The sequence below is a fragment of the Ambystoma mexicanum genome, chromosome 5q (genome assembly GCF_040938575.1).
Source record: "Ambystoma mexicanum isolate Mex_15411 chromosome 5q, UKY_AmexF1_1, whole genome shotgun sequence".
Taxonomy (NCBI): Eukaryota; Metazoa; Chordata; class Amphibia; order Caudata; family Ambystomatidae; genus Ambystoma; species Ambystoma mexicanum.
The window spans coordinates 1,181,559,193-1,181,579,254 of record NC_090933.1 but is presented as its reverse complement, the minus strand read 5'-3'; the positions used below and the strand labels follow the sequence as shown (position 1 = coordinate 1,181,579,254).

The 20,062-nt window shown below is 44.4% G+C and overlaps 1 protein-coding gene across 1 annotated transcript in view; it reads left to right on the top strand.

The window, feature by feature from the left end:
- COL22A1 (collagen type XXII alpha 1 chain) overlaps positions 1–20,062 on the top strand; it is a 1,250,061-nt gene that overhangs the window by 901,142 nt on the left and 328,857 nt on the right. Inside the window, exons 22-23 of the mRNA XM_069621676.1 lie at positions 3,790–3,843; positions 7,514–7,567. Of these exons, the coding sequence (XP_069477777.1) occupies positions 3,790–3,843; positions 7,514–7,567 (108 nt within the window). The remainder of the gene's footprint in view (positions 1–3,789; positions 3,844–7,513; positions 7,568–20,062) is intronic.

Here is a 20,062-nt window from a genome sequence, read left to right as displayed (position 1 = left end):
CGGGCTCTATGAGGACATGGCAGTGGCCAAGGGATGGCGGGCTCTATGAGGACATGGCAGTGGCCAAGGGATGACGGGCTCTATGAGGACATGGCAGTGGCCAAGGGATGGCGGGCTCTATGAGGACATGGCAGTGGCCAAGGGATGGCGGGCTCTATGAGGACATGGCAGTGGCCAAGGGATGACGGGCTCTATGAGGACATGGCAGTGGCCAAGGGATGGCGGGCTCTATGAGGACATGGCAGTGGCCAAGGGATGGCGGGCTCTATGAGGACATGGCAGTGGCCAAGGGATGGCGGGCTCTATGAGGATCCGCTCTGTTTTCAATAGACCGTCAACGCATGCTATCGTGTTCCATCATCTCACACACAGAACATGTTTAGCCTTCTCGATTTAGATTGATTGATAGGATATGCCATTTTATGATACTTGCACTAGGGTTTGTGATGGTGACAATGTGTCGTCTACGTCTAGATTATTGTCCCATCTGGCACCGGTACGGTGGTGAATGCAAGACATCATACATGAGTGGCTGGAAAGATATTAGGACAATGGGATGAAAACCCACATTTCTTTCATTTAAAAATATAAACATACTAAGCATGGAAATCTTCTGCATGTCAGAGGTCAAAACAACATTCTGACAGCACCATGGTCAGATTACATCTCTAGCCACCATCCATGGCTGCATCTAATGCTACAGAGGCACCACATCTAGTTTACACATTGCCCCAAGGCATCCGTGCTGAATTCTGTAATGCACCATGCATCGTTTGCACTAACACTAGCATGCATCAGATTGAGTATCAAAAATACAGTGGCACGAAAGATGCACTTCTCTGTCCCCCAGGTAAAATATGCACTTTACCTGACCCTCATGTAAAAGATGCACTTCTGTGTCCCTCAGGTAAAAGATGCACTTCTGTGTCCCTCAGGTAAAAGATGCACTTCTCTGTCCCTCAGGTAAAAGATGCACTTTACCAGTTCCTCAGGTAAAAGATGCACTTTACCTGTCCCTCAGGTAAAAGATGCACTTTTCTGTCTCTGCGGTAAAAGATGCACTTTACCTGACCCTCATGTAAAAGATGCACTTCTGTGTCCCTCAGGTAAAAGATGCACTTCTCTGTCCCTAAGGTAAAAAATGCACTTTACCAGTTCCTCAGGTAAAAGATGCACTTTTCTGTCCCTGCGGTAAAAGATGCACTGTACCTGCCCCTCAGGTAAAAGATGCACTTCTGTGTCCCTCAGGTAAAAGATTCACTTCTCTGTCCCTCAGGTAAAAGATGCACTTTACCAGTTCCTCAGGTAAAAGATGCACTTTACCTGTCCCTCAGGTAAAAGATGCACTTTTCTGTCCCTGCGGTAAAAGATACACTGTACCTGTCCCTCAGGTAAAAGATGCACTTTTCTGTCCCTGCGGTAAAAGATGCGCTTTACCTGTCCCTCAGGTAAAAGATGCACTTTTCTGTCCCCACAATAAAAAGGATCAAAGCAGGAGGCACAAGCTTCCTTCACCCTGCTCCTAAGCTATGGAATACTTTACCGAACACCCTCAGGGCTGAGACCTCACACATATCTTTTTGGAAACCCCTAAAATGTATGCTATCAACTAATCCTACACCTGCTCACTACAATCTTCAGCCCCGGACACGCACTCCACGGACCCTCTCCATTTCACCTTGCTACAACATCTGCTCCTTTTAGTTGCCCCCTCTCCTGACATTATTTTCACTAACTTTTACCTTACTGGTATGAGGTTCACTGTAACCAAGAACCACAGTCAGGCTGTTTCCCTGTTTCCCCTGCTCCTTGACATGTTTTGTTCTCTACTTGTAACTAAGCATGCTTGCTTGTACCAGTGCCACGATGCCCCAGGACTGTTTTGGGCGCTTTATAAATGTAGAAAATAAATAAACAAATAAATACATAAATAAATAAATAACATGAGCCACACAGTACACATTACAAGAACCCATCCTTCCATCCATGCACACAGGTTTCTTTCTAGACTCCCTCATAAGCCAAACATGCTCCAAGGCCAGTGTTGCAATGGATGTGACTTACACATATTACAATATTTCAGAACATAGCGTAGGTGTCCATCAGAGACGGTCATTTTTAACTTGATATTGTATGGATTGGGTGTGAGTTTGGATCTTTCTGCAGGCTGCGAGTTTTCAGGTCACCACGTGTTACATGTGCCAGCAGTGATATAGCAATACCCGCATCACCAGGGCACGATACATGAAAAGGTGCTTCCCTTCAGGAAGGGGATTAGAACACCGGCCTTTCACATTGCCGCTTCCTGATAAAAACCTGCTAAGGTCCTCTAAACTCTTCTCCACTTTCATGTGGGTGTGCTGTACCAACATTTCATCAAACAATTTAAAACTTGAAATGGAACCACCTCAGGCAGGAAATCAAAAAGCAATCTTTTGGAAAGAAGGTTTGAAAAAATGATGTTCTGTATGTTAAATATGCTGCCAGATTTTGTTGACGTCAATAAAAAAAGAAAAATTGAATTTGAAGTGGTATCAAAAAAAAGTGTAGAGAATGAGTCACTCTCTCAACAAAGCCAAGAAAGTTACTGTATGCGTCTGAGTTGGAAAACAAATATTATTCCCGTTCCAGGGGTCGGCTACGTGAATAACACCTTTCCAATAAGTTGCCCTAATTATGGGAACAGTCATATATAGCTAAGTGTGGTAACATTAGCACATGTTCTAACATTTGAGCAAATGCACTTAGCACCAGTTGTATTGCATAGGTGATGCAGAACAAAACAGAGAGCCTCATTACAAGTTTGCTGGTATACCAGCGGTGCACGGCCGGAATACCGGAGAACGGAATGTTCGTAACCGGCCTTTGGTCTGTTGGAATTACCAGCCGATTACAAGTGCCGGTAAGGGCAGTAAATCCCCTTTCTACTGAGCCCCATAGGACTGGATTTTGCCACCATTACCGGCCGTGCCGGCAATAAAGTCCATTTTCTGCTGGTAGGAGGGCAGATTTACCTCCAGCTCTTATCTGGAGGTAAATCAATAACCCCTATTGGGAAAGTCGTAGTTAGACAGACCTGTAAAATTGATGGTAAATATTATTAGCGGCACTTTTACCGTGTACTGGCCAACTGGGAATGAGGCCCAAAGTGTTGCCCATATCTGAAAGATGAAAAAAACAAAAAAAACATTTGCTTTCGGGCAACAATTATTCAAACTTTGTTTTTACTATTTTTTTGGGGTAACATAAAAGGAAATGAGGTCACTGTTTTTCTTTTTATGCTACACAAGAAACATACCATAACAAAACAAACAGTATGACCCCTTTTTACCTCAGTGAAAACATCTTTAGATAATAAGATTTGGGGCAGACCCTTTTTTGCTCCATTCCCTATTACGGAAGTAGCACAATCGCTGTCAAATGAATTTGCTCCATTTCTGTTGTATGACAACATGTATGTATTCTTTCCACTGACCTGATCATCTCTCGCACTTTGCCTTTTCGCTCAGAATCTGTGCAGAGAGTACCGGGCAGATGCACAGAACGGTCAGCGATGGCAGTGAAAGGTTGCCCCTCGAGCCTTAACACTACACCCACCACCCAAATAGAATCCTTGACACTTGTCTTCGAGGTAATCTGTATGGGTTCCTGGAGACCGCTGTGAAACAGGGGTGCAGGGGATCAAAATGCAAATACAAGTGAAATTGTAATTTAACACACACAAACACACAAAGGAACACTCACACAATTGTGAACGCTAACACACAGTATTGTTGTTGTTTCTTATAGGGAATACCTGGCCCTAGGGGCCCTCAAGGACCCATTGGACTACCGGGGACTCCGGTAAGTATTTGATTATGTTTCTTTAGTTAAGGCACTTGCTGTACTGCACACCTATAATCATGACGAGCAGCATCATGTGTAGAGAGTAGAGAGTTGTTTATTGTAGTAAAAGCACCTCAACCCTGATGTGTTGCACATAGAGCAGTATTTTACATGTAATCTCTTGAGACCGTATTACATGAGCAAGAATGCAACAGGGAGCCTGGCAGAACCAATCACACCCAGCAGTGTTATCTGTACATATTTAGATTAAGCACATTTATAATGTTAGATACAGTGGGATACAATGATATTTCTGAAATACATGGTTTTTGAAAATCTGCTCACATGTATTTACTTTATAACATATGGAAAAACAGTCAAGTCTTAAGATGTTCATGGAGTATGATAACCCCAAAAAGCACATCTCTTAATATTCTTGTGATGGTAACTCGCCCCATATTCTACTAAACTATTGTCACATCCCTTGGGCAATCAATTCTAATGCCGTTATTAAAAATATAGATATGAAAACACAGAAAGACACACACACACACACACACATACACAATGTCAGCACGCAGCTCAGCACACTCATCCATATCCTTACTCAGACAACCTACACTCCTGCACCACTAACACTGTAGTTCAAAAACCTAAATTCTCCAGACCTTAGCACCCACACAGGAACTCATCACCAACAAGTACAACATCTGAAGATAAGAAATATTATTGCGGCACTCCGACAAATAGGAACACTTATTTACTTTACGAGTCCCAAGTTAAGAAGGCAGTATACTCATCATCACAACCAGCACAAGATGTGCCATAACAACCATCATGGAAGCATTCAAAAAGATTAGAGTGATCTTCCAAGCTATGAAGAAACATGTCATCCCCTTACCAGAACCTGCAATCCAGCAATCCAATGAAAAATGCAACACCATCAACAACTCATTCACATAGAAGATAGACCAGAATGGGCAAAACATTGACAGCTCACTTCAGACATTCCACTCAAACCAGCCAGTGACATATCAAGAAAGGAGGCAGAACAACTACTCCAGAAGATCTGACCAATGCTCTTAAAGCCCTCAAACCCTTCACCTACAAAGTCATCATCCTTCCCTTCATAAGTGAAGGAATTACAGCACTTCTCAATGTCATCAACACATCTGTCAGGAGCGGCACCTACCCAGATGCACTGACAATGGGGCAAGTCCTCCCAATGCTAAGGAAACCCACATTTAGTTTGCATCTCCCCTTTGTTGGCAAAATGATTGAGAACATTGTTACCATTCAATTTCATGAACGTATCACTCAGAACTACCTTTTACAGAACTACACATCTGTATTCTGCCCATAATGCCTTAGGAGTAATGAGTCAACATCCACTGTTTCAATAACCAACATCACACCGACTGTGTACAAATGTGTGGATCTTGTTTTTTGTTTCATGTGTCTAGCCTTTTTTCTTTTGGTTATCAGATCTGGTAGTATTTATATAGTATACATTAACCCTTACGCATATGATTGCATCATCCATCCAGTTTCAGGTGGCTATATGTCTTTTCTGGTCCAATGATGTTTCCCAATCATGTCAATTGACTTGTCTATGAATCTGTGGATTTCCCCTTGTATTAAAATTGAATGTCCTACTCTGACCTCCACAAATAGACCTGTTTAGGCTCTTGACGTAGTGCTAGAGTTTCCTAGTTACATATTATATCCACAAATATTGAGACAGGTGGGTGTATGAAATCTAACTCCAAGCACAGCATGACTTGTATTACTCTTTGGTATCACCTGTTCTACCAATGAGCTGCTTAGAAACATTTGCATGGGAGGAGATACAGATAGGCTACCAGTTGATAAAGTCATCAGAGGAGTTAACTAGAATCCAACCCATGCAGCCCTCTACAAATATGATTTTTTAGGCATGTCCTTTACTTTCTAAAGTTCCTTATGACAAATGTATAAGTGACGTGAGTCGATTTGGGATACGCCGTGGCATGTATGGGTCTGGTTTGATTCTGTTCACTTTCTCTCTCCCTCTAAAGACTGCATCAGGTGGGGAACTCGTTGCTTGATTGATCAAGTTCATAATGAGGAATGAGAGGGCTTTATCATGAGGGTTTTCTATGCATAAGTACCAATGAGGGGCTAATTAGGAAATCTGACATATTGATCATATTAATATCACAAACTCTTTCATAGCTCTACCTATATATAAGAAGACCTGTCTCCTACTGCCCCAACCCAAGGTCCCTAGTAATGCATCATCTCTACTGCTCTGAAGGAGTGACTGCCCTGGCGTGGTCTGGGATTTCCCACAGTTATTCAAATTCCCCCCACTGATTTGGAAGCATGGTAATGTGTTCAGTATCTATTCAAAACGAAAATCTAAATACAGATATATATGCTTCAATCCAACATCTATGTGGGTAAAATGAAAGAACACATTTATAAGACTGATTGCTAACTTAGAATATGCCAATGCACTCGTGCTAGTCCCCTAATCACAGGATGTTTTGCTAATATCAGAACTAAGATGAGTTGAAGTGTTTCATCCAGTACGAGCCACGTACTGAGGTTAATATAGCAATCCCTCTCACGTTTGGGGGCGCACAGGGCTGGTAATTGTCTGCCAGCCTACTCATAAAGTAGGACAATGTTGTCTTCAGGGTGTGGAGTATTCTATCCTTGAAAGCATCAGTCTGTACATGTGATAAAGGCGGGCAGACCTGAGAGGCATTACCTAAAGAGTACATCCTCCTTGATCCTGGATACTTATACGTGCATTGCAACTGATCAATTATTGTTAGCGTCCCATAGGTTATGTCATACTCAGAAATGTCATACTCAGAAATGGGTTAAAACAACCAAATAATAAGCTAGTTCTGAAGGATTGCAAGAATATGGTATTTTTTCCATGACTGACGATAGCAATCCAAAAAAGATATTTAATTGATCCAAAAAAAAAACCTGAGATGTAAATTCTAACGAGGTCATTACGGCTTTGCCGGTAACCTGCCTGTAGTACCAGTGGGTTACCGGCAAACCCGCCTTATTACCCGATATCCCGGAGTTACCCGGATATTATGGGTGCTGGCAACGGTGGCAATTTCCCATTCCATGGAGTCCCGTAGATGTAACAATTCTGGCACAGTTCAAGCCAGGAGATTTGCAAGGAAAACACAGTGCTTGATTGGAGGACGTTGCTAGGGATAACAATGCTCATAGTAAGTCATGTTTTGCAGCAGTGGTATACCAACAATGCGACAACTCATAATTATTCATCCATTTAATCGGGACATAACTACTTCATTTTGATAATGAACGTCTCTTATACATTCTATGAATTACTTTATCCCAAGAGATTGAATGTATTTCATTGGGCTTGTATTGTCCTTTCATATTTTGTGTAATACAACGTCTGCATTATCTTGATACCTCGTGGTTTGTCATGTTAGATTATTTTTTTTTATTACACAGTAATAGAACTAGAGTCATCAAAAAACAATGTTTGAGATCCTTTTAATAAAATGTTGTTTTAATGTTACAGTTATATCCAGATGAACAGCTCTCCATTCAGTGAAATATGTTTTAGCATGGACATTTAGTTTATACAGATATGACAGATATTACTGGTTGTCATAAAATATCATAACATTTGATACTTTTTGTGTAGGGTCCTGAAGGTCCAGAAGGCAAGATCGGACTTCCAGGTTTACTGGGTCTACGGGTGAGTTTGCGTTTCTTTTTGTTATTTTTTTAATTTGAACATGAAAGAAAAATAACTTCAATTGTGTAGCCTGTGAACTAGTTTGCCGTTCACATTTTGCATAGCAATTCAATGTACCATCTGTAGAGCAACAAAGTTGAATGCCTATTTGTAGCCAGTCTGCATTCTCAGCTAGGCTTGTGTCCAGTAAATTGAAGTTCTGGGTGTTTTATTCCACAATAATATATTGTAAAATACTCTACAGCTATTTTAGGTCAAGAAGGTTACCCAGACAGGTACCATCTTACAGGGATGTTTCTGACATATAATACTGCCTATGCACAAGTTGAACACACAAACCACATTGGAAAAATAAATAAAGGCATACATAACACAGCAGACCAGACACATTATCAACATTATGAACCCAGTTAAGTATTGTTATTGTATTTGATTACATTTAGGATTTCTATGATAACATTTATAAATGATCACTTAATTTTACATTTTCGTTTAATCACAAGCGTTCGTGCTCCAGTGTCAGACGTAGATCAAACTGCAATAAAAGCATCTCCACAACTAACTAGCAGGTGTGTGTGTGTGTGTGTGTGTGTGTGGATGTGATTTCCCTTAATGAGGAAACGAGAGGGGACATGTGTGGTGACAGGAAGATAGCATCTTGAGTATTCCCAAAACCGGTCCACCGACCCGCATAAAGCCAAATGAAAGAAACTGAACACGCTGTAGTTGACATGCCAGCGGGTGTGAAAAGTTTCTGTCTTTACTTGATGATGTAAATTCAGAAGAATGCAAATCTCAGTGCCCATTGCAATCGGACATTTACCTCATCTGGTGACAAGTAAAATAACACCATAGGTCCTTGGTCTCACCATTTTAGTTTAACCATGTTGGCCTACCTGTGCCCACACTAACAATTTCCCATTCAGTTATGGGACAAAAGCCCATACTAAAAATGGGTTTAATATGCACTGTCAACTGTGTGCCACAATCCTTCAACTTCCGGCGATACTGAGAACCTTTCAAAAGACAAAACATGTTTCTTGACAAAATAAAAACGGTTACACAATTGAACCTCCAGTATGGGAGATCAATGTTCAGGCAAGTCCATCGTCAAAAATCTGTGACCCGCCCAGGAGCCCAGTGAAGCTGTGCCTGGCAGAGAGCCTGCCAATGTGTCTTTTATGAAGTGTGAGAATATTTGTCAATGCAATTTAATATATTTTCAAAGAGAGCAGAACTGGTGGTGCAAGGGCGGGACCCTCCAATACAACCTCCTTCCAGAAAAGTAACATTGCTTTACTATCCCTGTCCTACCTCGTCGCCCATCCCTACAAGCAGTGACACAGGATAACTACTTACCATCATGCGATCTGCAGCTGGGCACTACAATTCATGAGTGTTTGGCACTCGCAAGAGTCTGCTAACAAAACACTTGATGAAGTGTTTTGGTTACAACATCTGAACACATTGCAGGAGAGCCATGTGTTCATGCTCCCAATCTTGTTGTTATGTTATGTTAACAAATTTCTATAGCGCCAAAAGCCCAAGGGCATCCAGGCGCTGTCACTTGTAACCATGAGTGGAGGCCCGGCATCTTTCACTAACCTTCATTGATGACATGTAGCCAGAGAGCAGCTTGGTATGGCTGTGCCCCAAGAGAACTGTGCATGCTCAGTGGGTTATTGCTTTGAGTGTGGTTCCCCTTGCTGGTCTATTTGCTTGGGTACCCTGGCCTGCATACATAGGAGGAGGGAGTTGGACAATGACTGGGCCTGATTTAACACCTGAGATCCACTCTGCAGGGTTGCCCAAATAGAGGAAAATTAAGCTTCAGAGCAGCTTGATGTTTTCCACCAATAGGCGCCATCATAGTAGTTAGGGTAACATTTCATTTGATGTATCCCTCACTATGGTCATGACAATGCTAGCCCTGCCCTAAACCCCATATTCACAATATGACAAACAAACCACAGAATAATGGTGGTTTCTGGTTATCAACTTTGAACTTGAACTTCCCCAGAGGCTTCTCTTTGATCAAACTGTTCCAGAAGACATTCACTGATTACTAGAAGGCTCCTTTTATGTATGTGCTAGAAAGCCTAATGATGATGGTATCTACTGCAGCTTGTTAGCTGGGTGGCCTGCTCTACCACCCATCACAACAATGTTTATCACAGTTTCCTCCTGGATCCTACACATGTAAAATAAAAAAATAAAAAAAACACAGGCACGTCAGTTCACCAAAATGCAAGGGGTAGCAGAAGTGAAGTGAAGTGAAAACACACAACCCTTGACTGCTGATGGCATCACAGGAAGTTGTGTCATTTGACCCCATCCCCAAGTGACATCACAGGAAGTGATGACACACGACTTTTCACCCCTGGACAAAATAGGAAGTGGCATCACATATAAGAAAAATATGGTTACAGTATGGCTGTAATATAATATACTTTTTCTTTTTATTGTTTGATCAAAAATAAGATTTTACAATTCATTATTGTTTCTAGAGAATTTCATCAGATGCTCGAAGCGAGACAAAACAAAACAGGTTTCTACTTCACTTTCACGTAGATTTTACAAGTCTGTGACAGAACATTTTATTTTTATTTTTTTTACGACTTTTCTGGGGCCCGTTGATATGACATACAAGAATGACTCACCATATGTAGCATTAATATCTGTGTGTATAGGCCCATATTACCAAATTACTGTGAACGTAAGCAGACATCCATCACAACAACCTGGACAACTGTCCATCACTCAGGCTAAACTGTAAACAGACAGAGCATCTTGAAGAGAGCTACACCCCTAAGAACATCCTCCAGTCCCTGCCAAGTGTCTGGCCACAGATTGGAAACAGCGACTGACCAGTATAAATCCAGCTAAATGATGTTCTTTAGGGTGGCCCAGAGCTGTTATGAATGATTTAAAACATTCCAGCTATCACCTTTTTGTTTAGCTTATTTGGTAAGTAACCCACATTTCTTTTTGGTAAATGGGAGATACAGGGGTAGGATGCGGTGCAGGTGACAGTAATTGATGTTTAAGAAAAATAAATACAATGTAAACAGCTGCAGCAGCTCCATGACATCACCCCTAGAAAAGGCCAGTTTTATTTTCTTAGATCCTTTATATCTCGCTTAATGCCAGCCTCCTCCAGCTTCTACACACTGGAACAGGAACTGAGCCCACGTTGCACTGCATCCTCTTGTTCCCAAAGCAAGTGTGTTGCCTCTGAGCTATCCTTTCAAATATACATATTGTTTTGCTTGGGGAAGCAGCAGATGGTTTACTTCAAAGACAGAGGGCAACTTGATGTAAATTAATTATATCACCTTGCGTCTATCTACAGTGTACCTGTGATGCAGGTCTGACAGATCTGGGTCAGGTCGCACAGTGCCCAGTCAGGATTGGTGGCTGAAGCCAGTCGGGCACAGCCCTCTCATCACAGGCCCAGTGGCTCACTGGATGTGCAAAGCAGCCAACGAGAAACATTGATACGACTTGCATTCACGCTCTGCTGTCACTGATTACTGCAGGCACCTCTTACCCAGTCGCTGCTAGCTAGACCTAGCCCCCATACCCTTCCTGTTGCTACAGTACTGGGTATGAGCTTCAAAGCCAGCCCCGCCTCAGAATACAACCACTCAAGCATTCTTCACTAATGGACTGACAACCTGTCAGTGACAGTGGCTTCATGGTTTTTCCTGCATCCCTGTTATTTCTCCAGCAAAGGAGAGCAAGATTCCCGGTGAAAATAGCGGAGGCACATTTAGCTGCATTTACAACTGCCTTTTTTGGGTGCAACACAGTTATCTGCTCTTGGCACTACCTCTTAGTCCAGTGGCCCAGGGGTAGCAAGGACAGGTCTAGGGATAGCAGAGGGAGAGCCAGGGGTAGCAGCCGTTAACCCGGACAACCCCTGAAAAAGGCTATTTCAATAACATTTACCCATAAAGACAACTCCATCCTCCCAATTTAGAATCCATCCCACAATCTGATAGTCCACCTTTTCTCAGTCAGTCATATTAGTATCAGGAACCCATGCTAACGATGCCACCACAAATCCGTGGCAGCCAATTCATGAGCATTTAACTATAGCTATTAAATGAAGGAGACAGACATGCATTGAGCAAAGCTGGAATCTTGGTCTGTTGTGTCCCTAAACAGTTCTAGCAGTGTTGCTGAAGCCTTAGAAATAAAAGCACACAGATCTCGGTGAAATCAGTAATAATAGCAATCACATGGTATCTCAACCCTATAATGATAACTATAGAAGCCACTATGTATATGCTTGGCCTTGGAGCACTATCATATGTCCTCAGCTACCCCTTTTTTCAAGAAATCAAAAATACATGCAAAATCCCATTTTAAATAACTTATCTGAACTCTTTTTTGCAGATATTTACAGGTGTCAACACATTCACAGCAAGCACTGGCTGTTTCTTTGCACAGTACATCTCAAGTGGCCAGCGATCCAACAAGGACATACATTAGACACAGGGGGCAACTCTCAACTCCTTAAACATCTCTTAACCAATATGTCTACAACGGCAAAGATATGTTTCAGAATCCGAATAGCTGTTCATCAAACATAAATGTACCCACAAATCAGTTCTCCAATCATCCTTATGAGATGTTTCGGCGTGAGACCATATGTCATCTGCACAGTCTGTAGACCGTCACCTGTTCTCAAGAGTTGCAAATCAAGAGCTCCCTGATAAACTACAATGGTCCTTTGACTCCAACAGCAACAACTATGGGGGTCCTTATGAGGTTGGAGGTAGCCATGGCGCTATTAGCACCATGGCTACCCCCTTACCGCATCCCGGTCCGATTTCCCTGAATGGGGAATTACTGGGCCATTCCAACCTTGGAGGACCCGGTATTTCCCCATTCAGGGAACCCATCCCCATTCCATTCGAGCCCCCATAGGGCTCAATGGGAATGGGGACCATGCTAACAACGTGCCCGTTAATAATGGGCCCGTTGTTAGCGTGCTGGTCCTTAAGCGGCTCCCACTAAGGGTGCCTGGTAAAACCAGCCGCCCTTAGCGGGACCCGCTAAAGGACCTTGTAATGCGGCGGTAAGGGGTTAACAGCACCGGCACCATTACCAGTGCCGTTAACCCCTCACCGCCAACCTCGGAATGAGGCCCAATGTCTTTCTTTCCTCTAGAAGACCACCAATGCAAGTGGCATGACATTCTAGACACACACATAAGCATAACCCATACACCACCAAGCCAATTGATTTGGTACACAAAATGAACAGATCAAGAGAAAGAGGAAACTCATGTTCCAAATCTAATACCATCCTTGAAGTCATGTTGAACTAATCCAATCCCAATCTGCTCAAAATCAATCACTAGATTCCCAATTGCCTATTGTCATACATGGATGCAACATAGTTGACTGAAACCTGGTTCAATGATAACTGGGCCTACACCTTTGCACACCTGTGATACAAATCATCTTAAAGAATAGAAAAACAATAGATGAAAAGGTGTTGTTCTGTTTACCCTTTTACAAAGTACGCAACACTAATGGTTCCTCATTTGACTGTATAGTGACCACCATATTAATAGATCATTTATTATTACAATGACACTCCAACCTCTGTATGCTCCTTGAACAGAGTGACTCAGTCAGAGTGAACCATTCCAGGGAGTAAGGGATGCTCCCCACCTCCCATCTCTAAAAATAGACTGCAGAGCGCTGGGCGCAGCGGTGGTTTTAGATGACAGCAGCAGATGTGGCCACAGGCCAACTCATCATGTGCCATGAGTGACAGGCTGCAGGCTCAATCATGGAAACAGATGTTGTCAGCGTGCCACAAAATGGACTAATGCTGTGATCCCAGACCCCAATATATCACTACAATGTAGAGCTGAACTGGTGTTCTCCCCAGGCAAGCGGCGGACATTCACACACCAGCGGGAACCACTGCAATTGCGGCAATCACATATCTTCATGTGCCTGCATGTAGTGGCCTTCATGCATATGTCAGCTACTTACATGTTTCAAGGACTTTGTTATGGGCTGTTTGCTTAAAGTGTGAAGGTGTGTGGGGAAAAGCCTTTTAGCTGTGACAGCACAATGTGGATTCACGGGCAACCTACGGAAGGGATCTATTGCCCTTCTGTGTGGGGTCCCATGTTCTCATGAGTAAGCTAGCAGTTAGCTTGCTCGTCTCTTCCTCGTCCACACAACATTGTGATCTTGTGTATTGCAGACCGTATTATTTCATATGAAATTATGTTCTACACCTGTTACCAGTTTGTTCATTTTCCTTCAAAGTGAAAATATACAGATATGATGATACAATCAAAACACAATCAAGACACATTTATTATAGAGCACAATTGTTGTTACATAGCAATGTAAATTTCACTAAACCATAAAAATGCACAGTTCTTGTAAAGGAATGGCCTTAAGGGGCACAGTTATCATGATGTTGGAGTTCTAGATATAGTTCTGTGTGAGATTCCAATCTGTTACATTCAGAATGTTATTAATGGACTTATTCAATTTTAGAAAACTTCAATACATATGTTTTAAATAATGCACAATTAAGTATATATGACAATAACAATTAAAGAATAAAAAGAGAAAATCATACTGCTAAATGTTTTTCTTAACAAAATCATAGGAGACAAATACTAGGCACATCATCAGTAAAGCAGGTGAGACAGTTTTCACAATGTTGCAAAGGTAGGTAGAGTGGCAATTGCTTTTTGTTGTAATCCACACCACACCTGATCCTCACACCTCCACTGCCCTTGTTGCCCCTTACTAGTCTGATAACCATCTGAGACCTGAGCCACCAGGATCTACGAACATAGAAAATAGTTACTGGGCACATTGTACTCCTTGCCATGCTAGGGAAGTTTCAACAGATAGTATTCAAGCTATCCTTGGCTGAGGCTTCATGTCTTTTGCTCACAGGCATTTACAGTAGAAACAGAAGAAGGGCAAGTAGGCATTTATCACATGTACTGGTTGTTAGAGTTACAGAAGCACTCATGAAAAAATCAAGCTCCAACTCCTAAGTTTGACATTAAGTGGACGGGTGGCAATCCTCAGTGCAATATATCGAGAGGGCATCTCTGGAATGAGATGGAATTGGCCAGATTATGTTCCATACAAAGAGTGGCTTTGAGTGGGACTCCAATCTCGGATTAGTACAAGCCATTATAAGGACAGCATGTTCTTCTTAACCCAACTACATAACTTTCCTCCGAATAATGTTACATGCTTTAATTTTTTTATGGGGAGTTGCATGCCTTATTCAGACCAAATGTGTGAGCCCATCCCCAAATGTGCTTAAACCATGGCACACCCCCTCTATAGTCAATTTCAGCCAAGTGGTATTGTGTTGCATTCAAGTGGTTGCACACATGACAGACCAAGCAGCAGGCAGTAGACATATAGTCAGTTTCTGGTTAATTCTCAAGATTCCTCATAGAAACATGAAAGCAAATAAAGTCTCATAAAGTTCTCATCAGAGGGCACCCGCGTGACATCTATTGACGAGCTTGCAGTATGAACTGTTGCCGTCCGAGCTCACATACCACTGACAGGCCTAAGGATCAATGAATCATCCCATTCATGATGTCTCTCCTTCTCAGTCAAACAAGTATGCAGTCCCTCTGAATACAGGAGGATGAGCCTAGGAGCTGCTTTTTGAGAAAAACTCTATTGTCCAAGCTCCTCCTGATCTAATGATGAGGATGAGGGTGATACCACAGGAAGGAGTGAAAGTCACCTTCAATTGTTTTTCATTGGCATGTTCCCACACCACATCTCTGTGAATATCCCTCTCAGTTGATTGAGAATTGTACTCCTTCAGGAGGGATTGACACAACCTCCTGCACATCTATTGTTAACACATATCCCATCTCATCAGGTTCGGATAAGGACATACATTAGGCTTGGACACCAATGTAAAAGCGGCACACTGACACAAATGGTAATTAATTCCTATTGTGACTGACTGTTTGAGTAGTACACAAGGAGGATTTTTTTTTTGCTGAAATGTGTTGCAAATTGTCAATTTCTTTTTTTTTAATGGATACATTGGGCCTCATTACGACCCTGGCGGAAATCGAAAAACGATGGCGGAAATGCAATACCGCCATCGAATAGCGCTCGGTGCGATCATGACCCATCACCGCAAAGTACGATGCCATTAGCGACACCGTAGTGAACGCCAACGCTAACTGCACCAAGTACGCGCGCGCGCGCCATGCCAAACCGTAATTACCACCATGGCGCAACGGTACGCGAATTCTGACCCTAGCGGACATGCACCTAACGCCATCAAGCACGGCGGAAAGTACCATTCCGCCATGGTGAGAAGTACGGCATCGCGAACCAACCGTAAACGGCCCTACTGAGTGCCTGTACACCGCTCCCTGGCCACATTGTACAACTCCCCGTAGGTGCAATGAAGTCACACAATGCAACCAGTGAAATGTACTAGTCATCCATGCCTGCCAACGAACAAATGAATCTCAAGAGGGGCCAATGGGAGCTGCAGGGCACAGATGGCACGAATACAGAAGCTATACAAATGGACATGACCACAGTCTCCCACCAAGAAACGCACGCAAACACAGGCACCTGTGACCAGCCATATTCCGATAATCACATCATTCCACCAATCCAACTGACTGACCGGCATCTGTTACACAAAAGCTAATCCCCCGCCCCTGAGCATGACATCATCAAAACAGTCATATTGGCAGCCCTTATCCCTGACCTCACTGGGCTTCGTAGGCAAACGCGCCCAGCACAGTACCACGCAACTATACTCCGAAGCTGGAACCCAATGCAGATCTCCTCACAATACATCGCTCCCCAAATAGGAATATGCCACATCACTTGCAAAGAAGAACGCTACACGGTTCATATCAGAATAGAAATGTAATGCACAACAAATTCACCAAGCCCATACAGCCATTAGGTCATGAACTCCAAAATATATTTCACCATTGTGGGCTGCATCCGCAATAAATGACCAGCTACTTCTTGTGTGACGCCCTGTTCCTTCATGGTACACAGGGGCTACATTCTCGTACGAAAAGGCAACATGGAAGCGCCTAGAACCGCAGGGCCGTCCCAATAGGGAGGCACTAGTCCAGCTGAAAGGCCGAAATGTTGCTCCTAGCCACTAGTACTGCGTAAGGGCATGTGGCCCATTGGCGATCGTCCCATAAGATCGTAATGCTGCTCCACTGATTAACACGAAGCAGCAGGTGTCGGGAGTAAAATCCATCTGCAGGAGTGGCATACAGATGGCAGTGGCAAAAGGGGAGGAGATACCTGTCACCCAAATGAAATGAAAAAGAATAGTATGGCCATCAGAACTACATTTGAATTACTCACTTCAATGATCACACCAAATCCACAGCCATATGCATGCTAGCCCACTCCAAAGGATCATCACCACCCAAAAACCACTTGCGAATCATAACTATCTATATCGAGGTGAAAACACTATCACAAACGAGTGTTCCTGTGCATGCGTCTGTTAAAACAGAATCCATCAGATGGGATTGGTAACGTGCATAGACACAAGTGTCTGAAGGCGCGTCGAGACAGGGAGGGCTCAACAAGGCCAGATAGACGATGGTCCCACTATGGCAGCCCTGCATCACATAGCGCAGGGGAGGTGGATAGATTCCAAGAAGCCCTGTACATGGCAAACTCTGTATCAAATCATCTGTCCATGCATCCATACATCATTCCCTCATCCCGTAATGAAAACGCCTGTTTCCATACTCACATAACATGTGAAATTTCCATTGAGTCTGTGCGTTATGCAGCCTGCAAAATCCACTGTGCCCCAGCCCGTAATTCCAGTGTTGTGAAGTAACATGTATTTGGGAACGTCCGGCCTTATCGCCCACTTCGCTATTGCGCATCCCAAACTATTCATATCAATCATTGCATCCTCGCCATGGCCCCTGTCCCAAGGACATTGAACAATAGAACGTTATATTTGCAGTCAGACCTGTGGGCATCTCCTCGCCGCTAGCTGAAAACCGAAAGCGCCGCCCTTCGAATTCCTCATTTGCAACATCACGTCGAAAAGGCATCTGTGGCCGCTTGAAATCACAAATTAATCCATCTAGTGCGGCTGTGTGTGAAAATGGCAACTGCCTTCACTCACAAATGGGACGCCCCGCCCGTCGGTGAACCTCGGTACAGTGTTGCATGAGGGTCCACCGTTACTCGAGTACTACGTTCCACTGACCCTTCACAAGTCTGTTCGCGACTGCAAAGATAGTATGTGAAACAATGGGACCATAGCAGAATGAACATATCAACCAATGTTACACTGCCATCGGGTACAAATACATGATTGTAATAGCAAGATGCCATTCGTCGAATTGCAGCGTTGTGTGCGGGACGTGCTCGCCCAAAGGGGAGAGCAGCTTGCACAGGTGGAATGAATCACCACAGGTGGAGGCCATACAGCCTGAAAACACATAAATTGCACACCCAGCCTCCTCCCACAACCACACCCACTCCGAAATGCTACCGGCAGGACTAGCTATGTTGGCCCTGGGGGACCTGATAGCACTGCAAGTACTCCAACTTCAAGAAGAAGACGAACACCAACTACAACCGGCCGCACGGAGGAGACGCAGGAGGAGGAGGAGGGCAAGGCAGGGCCAGCAAGGGCCGCCAGCACAGCCACTACCACCACGCAGGCAGCCCGCAATCCCACGCCTCCGAGCATATCCGTTTAACCTCACTGATGAGCAGATCCACACCCTCTACCGTTTGGACCGGTACACCATAACCGCCATTGTGGACATGACACAGGCTGACCTTGTCAGCATGATAGATAGCCCAACCGCCATCCCACCCCTACTGAAGGTGGTGTCTGTACTCCACTTCCTGGCCACAGGCACCTACCAGCACACAGTCGGACAGTTGCATGGCATATCACAGCCACTGTTCTCACGGACACTATTGCAAGTGCTCGATGCCCTCCTGCAGCACGCAGACGACTACATCTCTCTACCACGCTCGGAGCAGGAAATTACCAACACAAAAGTGGGATTCCATGCACTTGCCGGCATACCGGGTTGCATTGGTGCCATCGACTGCACCCATGTGGAATTGGTCGTCCCACATGCCATGGAGGCCCAGTACCGCAACCGAAAACAATTTCATTCTCTGAATGTACAAATGGTGTGTGACTCCAACAGGATCATTACACATTGTTGTGCCCGATTCCCTGGATCAACCCATGATTCTATGGTCTTGAGGAACTCTACAATACCACGCTACATGGAGCGACACGCAGGGAACAGATCCTGGCTACTCGGTGAGTCTCATTTCATGCATGATGATGTGGGGTATGTGATGCGGCAATGACCTGGCAGGAAGGGGGGGGGGGGGTGCGTACGTAGCAATGGCATTCCTCAAAATTCCTTTATTGTCCACATACAGGTGATGCCGGGTATCCACTGAAGAGATGGCTCCTCACACCAGTCCGGAACCCACGGGACCAGCATGAGGAGGACTACAACCATGCCCACTCACGTACCCGTGTAGTCATAGAACAGGCATACGGCCTACTGAAGACTCGTTTCCGCTGCCTCAGCAGGTCTGGCGGGGCACTCCTGTACCGCCATGTGAAGGTTGCAAAGATGGTCATGGCATGTGTCATGCTCCACAACATGTGCGTACGTAGAAATGTGCCCATGCCCCCTGACGCAGAACTGCAAGCACCTGAAGATGGTCATGATGAGGGTGGGGATGTGGCAGCACCTCAAGGAGTCTGCGAGGCACAGGAGGGCCATGACATTCGTCAGCATCTCATAGATGCATGCTTCTAGCACTCACGCCTGGTGGCTGATACATGGACACGGGACTCGTGGCACTGTGTGTGTCTGGAACATGCACAATATGGACTGTACGCCTATAATGGCCTCGTACACAAAGATCAATGTCCACACATCTCATTGGATGATCGTGCATTGTTTATGGCATATGTGATATCATGTTAAACACCCTATCGACCCGCCACCCAAGTGAGCCCAACACACCCCCTCCACCCTCCTACCTCCCCCCCGAACACCAGTGTCCAAAGATGCTCATTGTCAGTGGGCAGTCGCTATTGCAAGCCCCCTCTCCGGGTATCAGGGGCACCCCTGCCTGTGGAGCGCAGGTTCCTCCCAGATCTACGTTGGGGGCTGCCATGGACGGAACTTGCAACGGATGATGTCTCTGCCTGCTCACGTCCATGCATGTCCCTAAGGGTTTGTGAGAGCTCAGTGAGCACACGGCGCACTGCGGCAAGTTCGGCACATACGTCTTTGGACGTCGCATGCAGTTCCCCCCTCAGGCTCTCGGTGCTTCTCTCCATTTGTACTCTCAGGCTCTCGGTGCTTCTCTCCATTTCTACTCTCAGGCTCTCGGTGCTACTCTCCATTTGTGCCCTTAGTGTCTCTGTACTTCTCTCCATTTCTGCCCT